Source organism: Corvus brachyrhynchos, unplaced genomic scaffold (assembly GCF_000691975.1).
Source record: "Corvus brachyrhynchos isolate BGI_N302 unplaced genomic scaffold, ASM69197v1 scaffold237, whole genome shotgun sequence".
In the NCBI taxonomy this organism is placed as follows: Eukaryota; Metazoa; Chordata; class Aves; order Passeriformes; family Corvidae; genus Corvus; species Corvus brachyrhynchos.
This window is the reverse complement of record NW_008238959.1, coordinates 292910-301939: the sequence shown is the minus strand read 5'-3', so window position 1 is coordinate 301939 and position 9030 is coordinate 292910. Positions and strand designations below refer to the sequence as shown.

At 41.6% G+C, this 9030-nt stretch overlaps 1 protein-coding gene across 1 annotated transcript in view; it reads right to left on the bottom strand.

Moving 5' to 3' along the window:
* Positions 1-9030, bottom strand: part of DUSP22 (dual specificity phosphatase 22) — a 44055-nt gene that overhangs the window by 5087 nt on the left and 29938 nt on the right. Inside the window, exons 5-7 of the mRNA XM_017738598.1 lie at positions 9000-9030; positions 3607-3681; positions 1910-2081 (exon numbers count right to left, since the gene is read on the bottom strand). The exon at positions 9000-9030 is cut by the window's right edge and continues 2 nt beyond it. Coding sequence (XP_017594087.1) covers positions 1910-2081; positions 3607-3681; positions 9000-9030 — 278 coding nt within the window. The remainder of the gene's footprint in view (positions 1-1909; positions 2082-3606; positions 3682-8999) is intronic.

The following is a 9030-nucleotide window of genomic DNA, read 5'->3' as shown; positions in this document are numbered from 1 at the left end:
GTGGCAATTCCACATGTTCACTTTTCCTATCCACTCAAATCCATCACTTCTTTGCCAGTTGGAGAATTTGAGTCCAGCTGAGGACAATTCCAGCTGAGGAACTGTCCGATTCCTCAATTTTGTAGAGCTTATCTGCAGAAGCAGCTAGTAAACACAGACTGTTGTGTTCCAGTGGGGATAATATTAATTGTCCAAACCTTAACCTTCATAGCTTTGTTCTGTTTGGGGCTCATGAACAGCTTGATCCACAAGGATCATTAACTAGGACACTGGGAGGAGGCAGGACCTCAACATGATACTTCCTCCCATTCCTTAAAGAGGTCCTGAGACAAATCTGAAGCCTCAGACTACCATGTGGAAGTTTGGAACAGGTGCAAATTATGTTGTGACCTTAGTGACTAAACCTCATCCTATAAGACCAAGATCTAAAGGACAACATTCCAGAGAGCCCACAGGATACCACCACCCTTTAGTGGCACAGCAAAACACCCAATGCTGCTGAAATCTGAAAAAGTTCACGCCCTTGGCAGATGGCACCATTCCACTGAAATCAGGTGTGTAAACAGACACCTGCTAAGGATGTGGTTGCTCTTAAGAGACAGTAAAAAACTACAGCCCAGCCAGTGAATACAGGTGGATACTTCTTTTTGCAACCTACTACCTCCCCCTCAGTGAATAAAGACAGAATGCGCAGTCCATGGTGGATGAAAAAAGAGAGACGTTACTGTCTTTATCAGGCTATTTGCATATAGCCTTAATTGTCATTGCTGTTAGACCAAATCAATTAGAGTAGAAATGACTGTAAGGGAGGAAGGAGACAAGTCTGGAAAGTCCCTCTCTGACGTTTGTCTCTTAAAAATCAGTTATTTTACCATTTACACCAGTTCCAAACGATCCAGGAAACATTCAGTTAAATATTAAAAAAACGCAATTATTTACAGTTGCTAACTGCATCATGCAAAACAAATGGTAATTTCTAAACTCTGAGCTTTTTGCAGCAGAATGACAGGGATGGAATAAAAAAAACCAACATCCTTTGCCTCATGTATTTTGCTTTCTGATTTTGGTTTGCCTCTGTTGTTGTTATTTTTAATAAGCACAATAGGCACACAAGCCCACACAACAACAACACGCTGAGCAATGGAAAATGGAGGGGACAGCCACAGCAGGTTGGTAACATAAGTGGAAGTCACCAATCACCCACAAGGAGCAGGTCTTTTGTGTGGGATGGGGTTTTTTTGGAGTAAGAAATTAATTTTTGTTTTATGAAACCCCCTTGGCAGTCCTACTCTTCCACTGATTCTCCTAGTCCTACAAAACCTTCAAAGGCCAGCAAGAAAAAAAAAGGGTAGATTTGAGGCTGCCCTACACATCAGAAAATTTATTACGTCTTAGCCACAGAAGATGGTGGGGGGGCAGGAATCACAACACACAAGTCATAATGAGGACTCAGTTTAACTCCTGGACAGGAAAGATCTGTGATGATAATTTCTTTCCTGCTTACTATTCCAAATGAATGTGTTGGGGGGAAACCCACTACTTTTACGCAACTGGTAGTTATAGGTTGGCCTTTTTGCTATGCTCTGAGCAACTCACCCTTTACCTTTTACCCCTCTAAAGGTGTCAGTCTTGAACTGTGTCTTAGCTTGCATGAAGCAACCACTAGACTGACAGCACATTTGGACAGGAGCTCTTTAGATGCTGTGCTTCATCCCTTCTCCCGTCCAGCATTCCCTGATACCTTCAGATCTATCTGTAGCTCTTTAGTGGAGCAGGCTGGGCTAAGAAGCCATTTCCTCAAAGCAAAAATGGGGAGTCAGATAAACCACATGGACCACAAAATAATGAGAACTAGCCCATGAACTGACTTGGAGTTGTGTTTCACAGCTCTTTTTTGTAGTTCATTTACCTGATCAACATCATGTTTTTCAAATTCCTGTAGCTGTCTCTGGAAGCCCATGTTTGGATTGGCACAGGATCTCGCTGCACGGACAACAGACAGTGCATCTTCCCAGCCAAAGTCTGTGATGGTCATGATGTAGGCAACCACCAATGTGACACTTCTGGAGACACCTGCAAGGCTGCACGGAAAAGGAGGTGCAGTACACTGAAGAAGTGCTGTACTTCACCTGTCACAGTTAAAAGCATCACTTCTCAACATCACAGCACACTGCCATGTTGTTTGCCATGAGGAAGAAATATTACAATATTTGAGTTATATGGTTTTGGTGCTGCTTTTTCAAATGCAGCAGAAAAAAATTACATGATCAAGAAAGCGGCTTCTGAGTGGTAATTCATATGAGACTGGAAAGGAAGAAATAAGCATGAAGTCTTCACAAAAGGAGGGGACAGTGCACACACTCTAAGTTAGATTTGGGTTTTAAAAAGGCAGAAATAAGTCACCCACATTCTTTCTTCTGCTTATATAGATCAGAGCAATGAAATAAGACTGTTCCCTCTCCACCATGAATAAAGGCTGCGATTTCATGGGACCAAAATGAACTTTAACTGAACCATTAAAAGGTACATATGTCTGGTTGCTTGAGTTCCTCTTTCTGCTATCCACTGCACTGTGCAGCTTCAACTCTCAGGACTCCAGTTTCTCCAGATGAAAAGCTGGGATAGAATAAGAATCATTCATTATGCCTCATTGGACAACACTGGACAAACTCAGAACTATTACTATTCCAAGTATAAAGGATGTGTTAGATTTATATTTACCACAGCAAAAAGAAAGTTTTCAGACTCTTTCACCATTTTGTGTTTCTGAAATACTTCAAAAATTTAAATATAAGTTTTTAAAACTCTATCAGAATTCAGACTACCTATTCCTGTTTTCCATACACCAAGACTGACCAAATGGCTCACGCACAGCCCTGTCATGAGTCAATACCAAAGTGAGGATTTATGCTCAGGGCCTGTGTACAAGTCCAGTGTTCAAATCACAAGATGACTGTCATTCCAGATATAGACTCAGATATGTCCCTTGGACATACAGCACAAAGACCACAACCAATAGCAGAGAGCAAGAAAAAAACCCAGGGTGAGATTTCCTTTTCTATTCTCTACAGTCCCAGGAGCATCTCTCCAATCAGGGACTTGCTATTATTAACAAATGCAACATTTGAATGCTTCAGCAGCTTAAAGAAGAGGGGAAAAAAATCAATTTCTGTTCAGATAATTTTTTTTAACAACTCCGAAGTCACCAAAACAGCTGTTAGAGAAACTAATCAAATTATTAGGATTATGGAACTCACATTTAGAAATACAGTGATTAAAATGATGGGAAATAAATAATACATCTCCAGCCAACACATCCCTCGTCAAATCAATCCCGAAGAAATGTTTGATAAGAGAAGGTGAAGAAGAATTTCTTGGGCTTCTTTCATCTCCAGGAAGCTGCCCACCCCAGAGACTCAGAAGTCCTAGCATAAGGCTTCAATAGCATTTGCAAATCTTCTAGGACTTTTTGAATAAAGGGGGCAATTCAGTCCAAGAAGATTTTGCTACAGAGTGGAGATGAACGCTAATTTATTAAAATTATGAACATCGAAATTAAGGTAGAGAAACCCTTAGAAACTTTTTTTTAGCAAGCAGTATACATACCAGTGAACTAAGCAGCCTTCACCTGTGAGCCGGCACTCATGGATAAATTTGATGCTCTCTCTGAAATGCCTTGCTCTGAAAACAAAAGCAGAAGGGGGATAAAGAAAGTGCTGTATTTAGTAAAATCACTACCTAGAAAGAAAGAAATATATCCGAAAGCTCACTTCACGCTGTTTCTAGAATTTAGAACTGAATACAGGTTTTACAAAGTAAAAGTTATTGTCTGCCAATGAAACACAAAACTCACTGGCATAAGTTATTCACCACTCTATCTGAATAAGAAACTGGTACTTTGGGCACTACAGTGTGATAAACATTAACAAGCACTTTATACTGATGACTGTCAAGTCTGTATTTCAGTTTGTGTTTTATTCTTCTTTAAAGCAGTGACTTGACCTCACATGTCCTCGTGTGTGCTCAGATTTCAGATGGAACTCAGTACAACTACACGAGCAGTTCTCCAGACAAATCGTCTCTCAGAAAGAGACACCACCTGCTACCCAAACTTATGCTTAACTTTGACTCTACCTCCTCCTTCAAGCCACGTGCTAGGGGATATCTAAACATTAGGACTTTCTTCTTGGCAATGTGAAATATCTCCCTTTTGTCCCTGCTATGAAAAATTTCTCAATTCAAGCCCTGGCTTCTTCAGTTCCTTCCAGTCTTCTGCCTTCAGACAGTAGTACCCCTTCTGCCCGTATTCAGGGTGTCAGCCTACAGCCCGTCTGTTTTAAAGCAGCAGAGGAGAAAACGTAGAGAAGACTCAGTTTGCAAACTTTAGGGTTTATAATCTCATTATCCTTTACCCATACCCCTTTCATTTTAAGTGGGGCATAGTGAAGGATAGCAACTGGGCAGCTGTCATCATCTGAGTGAATATGCAGCACTGCCTCTTTGCATCCCATTTCCAAGTTCTTCACCCTGCCTTTCCGACTGTGAAGCCTTTGGCGCTGCCTGCAGTTTATCACAGTGTCAAGCAGCACCTCTTAGCTCAACAGAGCTGGAGTTCGCTGTGGCCTTTGAGTGCTCTTGCAATTCAAGCTCACAAGCAGTAGCAATGTGGGCAATATGGGCAGAGGAAAGAGGTTCTTAGGGGGCAGTCATTACCAGGCCTGTTGGCAAGGGTGAACCTGAAAGCACATTGCGCTCAACACCCATGAAACACAACGTCCTGTATTCAAGATGTTTCCCCTCTCTGGGTGAATATTATACCACAAGGGTAAAAGAAAAAAACCTCAGCCCAGCACCAGCAGCCACACAAAAATCAGGAATACCCACATAAAAGGAAGGAAGCTTCCCTTCTGGCCTAACAGTGCAGCTGCTGATACTGTAAACACTCACGATCTGGAGGACAACACTGATGCAACAGTGTCACTGCCTGCAGAACTTGCAAAGGCAATGATATCTAACTGGAATAAACAAAAAGAACATCCCAAAGCCGAGGACTCCCTCTCCAAGGCAGTTCCTGCATCACTAGATACAACATGGAAAACACAGCTAGAGAAGACCCGAGCAACTTATTTGGAAAATCTCAAGGCACAATGCAATCCCAAGCTTTAGGACAGCAGGTCAGTTCAGCTCAGGGTTTTATGTTTCTCAAGGAACTGATGAAGTATGTGGCATAAGTGAAGACAAAGCCTTACAAACGCATTTGTACTCAGACTGTCATGCCAAAACACTGTCACTGGCTGAGTTCTAACAAATCATTGTGCTCCAGTCTGCCAGGGGAGTACAAGAGGTTTCACATAAACAAACTTAAGAGGACAAATGAGATGTCTGGCTATGTGTGCAAGAGGCTTTGCTATTGCACAACGAAGAAGAGCTTAGCTGAGATTGAAAAAATTCACTCAGATGCAGCTTGGTCTGTATTGACAACATCCTGACGTTCTCATCTTTTCTCATTCTCTCTAGAAAATCTGGCCAGGAGGGCAGCTTCATGCACCAGTGAATTCGTTTCAATGGCCTCACACAAGTTTTGGTTAGACACTTCAATGCTCTGGTTTGAAAAATATCTGTGACTGAGCATACTACCTTTGCAAGGTACTATACATCATGAACTCCATTCACCAAGTTTTCTTCACCCTTCCTTACTGCTGATGCTCAGTCTGCTGAAGCACTTTCGAGTGTGTTTACAGGCATTCGTGAAAATGAGACGAGAAATAGTCACATCTAGAATTAGTGCTGCTCTGTAGAACCCTGGCCCCTCCTCACCTTGAGTAAGGGAATAGGAGATATGTACTCCTCCACAACCCTATGGCATCAGAGTCTCTTCTGGAGCCAGCAGACACAGTTGCCTAAACTCATTTTCAAAGTTACGGTAAAATCATGTTTAGATGAAAACTAAGACTGAGGACCAGTCAGCTGTGCGGCAAGTGCCAGACACAAGGAAGAATGGCAAGTCTTACATGAACCACAAAACAGTTGATTATCATCTCTAACAGGAAAGCACTTGACAAATGTGTTGATTTGCAGCCCATTTGTTGGATTTCAGGACAATTTATTACATGATATCTGGATTTTACATCTCCCAGCTGAAAGCTGGGTCCTGAACTGCATCATCTTCACAGTGGGAAAACACCACAGGAAGAACCACCAGTACAACGCCCCAACCCGGACGTTGTAAAAGTTATCTAAACTTACGCATTAGCCCGCTGCATAATTCAAAACTAGACCAAGAGCAGAGTTATGATACCAGAGCTATATTTTCGTTCACTGCTAGTTGGACTACTACAAATATTTATAAAGGTTAAAAAGACAGCATCCAAATCAGATAGGATGAGTATCTCGATGTTTCTTTCCTTTGGTGATGTAAAAGAAAAAAAATCTACCAAAATTTTCTCCTCTTAATAGGTCACCTGGCTTCTGTATTATCACCACTAACCACCTGACTGTTGGAGATTAATTCCTTAGAAACACACAGCCAAAGACAATTAACTGGAACAGGTCAGAAAGGGAAGATTCTATTTCTATAGAACTAACTTTTTAGTGACAAGTTCTATAGGAGATGACATTTTTGGAGCAGTTACTGACCCAAGGTAAAATTCTCACAGACCAGGGAAAACATTGATTTAACATCTAGGAAGCACCTTGAGTCTGAAAAGCAATTGCTTTCTTCCTATGCTTGCTAGGGGCAGAATAGGGGAGTAAAATAAAGTTTTAGAGACACTTTAGTGAACATCCACATGCTAACAGGGGAATCCCTGCTGTATTTCCCTGGCAACTCAACCCTCTGAGGAAGAGAACTCCACTAAACAAGTTTTCTAGGAGTAAATGTGCATTATACAAGAAACCAGAGGCTTCCTTCAGAAAAACTGAGCTGAAGTGCATTAAGAGCTCAGTCGCAAAATTCAGTGGCTAAAGACTTCCACTTGGTCCTTGCTGTTGGGAAACAGACAAGAGAGCAGTGTGCACCTGGTCAGTTGTGCCTGTCAACCATTGCCAAGAGAACACAAGGACCTGCAACACAGGATGCTGCTTGGTTGGTTGTTTTTTCCTCCCTGACACCAGCAGAATCCCCCTTTCAGAAGAAGAGGGTAGACACACAGAAGTGTTGCGGAGGAACCAATTCCCTTTCCTGCGCCCCAGCTATCCCTCCCTCCACAGTGGGCACAGGCAGTATGGTTAACCACTCCTAGATAAAACTGCAGTCCTCACAGGCTGAACAAAGACAACTTCCTCTTGCTTTCAGAAGACTGCATGTGCAGAGCAAGCAATGGTGCTATTTGCGAGCATCATGATTTGATTTTACTTGAAGGCCTGGTCTGTATAAAGCAAAAGAAGCAAAATCAGTTACTCATCAAGTTTTATTTTAAGTGATAGAATGTATCAGTATTAGAAGTAATGACGTTTCCTTGCAACCACCTGATACCAAAGCGAGTATTTTAGATGCCTGCAGCGTAACAGAAACAATACTCATGCAAATATTTTATCTTCTTACTGAAGCCTTAAGAGCCTTGGTACTGCGCCAGGCAGCTCAAGCACAAGAGCTGGTTTTTCAATAGAACTCCTTGATATTTAACAGTGAGGGAATTGTACATTGATTAATGTTCATCATAAATGCCATCCTTTCTCTTCCCATTCCCAACTGATCTACATCTCTATTAACAAAGGAAGCAGATTTAGAAGACGTTGTCAGAAACGCTACAGACCTCAAATTGCCAATGAACAATTAATGACATGTGAATGTTTTCCTCTAATCTCATATCTGCTTTCCTTCCCAAAAGGATATTTATTTAAATTTATTTATTTTTATTCATTTTAAATATTAAGACCATGGAAGTTGTCCATGACAAAGGCAGTTAGCTATCTGCCTTCTCATTACAGACTTGAAATTTAGGGGATGAGGGTGTTTTTTATTACAAGTGGGGTGTGGTGCTTTTTTTTTTCCCCTTCCCCTAAAATCATGACAGAAATGCAGAACGAAAAGGCAAATCATCACACATCAAGTGCCACACTGGAATCTTTCTAGAGTATGAGAAACACATGCTCTAAAAATATCCCCTGAAAGCATGAGCCAGAATACTGCTGTGATAGAAGAGAAAAGCAGTGCTGCATTTCCTTCCATACCTACCAGGCCTCTTTCCACTACTTGTTTCTCTACAAAACTTGGTAGCAGGATGTGGCTGAAACCCCCCTCACCTCTCCCCAACATAAACAGTGAGCTCTAGAAGAAAGAGCTGGTCACCATCCACGTTCTTTTGTTTTGATTTCTCTTTGGAAACAAGACTTACTGTGCTCAGTTAAAACCAGGGGTCAGTCAATTAGCATTACATGAATTTTAGCAGAGATGATGAAGAGCAAGGCTTGGACACCCTAGTTGTAGTACCTATATCCTCAAGGTAAGAGTCACTGCAGGACAGAAAAGTCCCCGCCATGCCAGCTTATACTAAGAGCAGCAGGGACTTCTGAGGCAGGTTCAAGAAGACCAGAGCAGATAGTTGCAGGGGTAGACTGCACACAGAGATTTTGTTTTGAAGGCCCACTGTGAAGAATTTATTTCAACCCTTGAGGCACCAGGATTCAAACCTCTTTCCAATATTTTATTTTATTAATGGCTGGAGATGGCACTAAAAAAAAAGAGGAGCCAAACACAAAGATTTACAGAAACAGTGGCTAGAATAAACTGGGACTGAATTAGGACCAGACTCACTAAGGAGTTTCTGAAGTTTAAGGCCACAAATGAAGAGTGTATGCATACTGAGCCTCCTGTGAACACTTACACACAAAAAGCAGACTGAAGTAAAGTGTTACTGTATTTTCTTAACAGGTTAAACCTCACATTTGAGTAGTACTCATAAGAGATCAGAATCAGAGCTTTCAGCAAATTTTAAAATAGGCATCATGGTACCATGGGATTTCTGGGGTTTTGTGATTTATTTTTAAAGAATACTTACAAGTTCTGCGAGGGTGAGTCAGCAGCAGGAA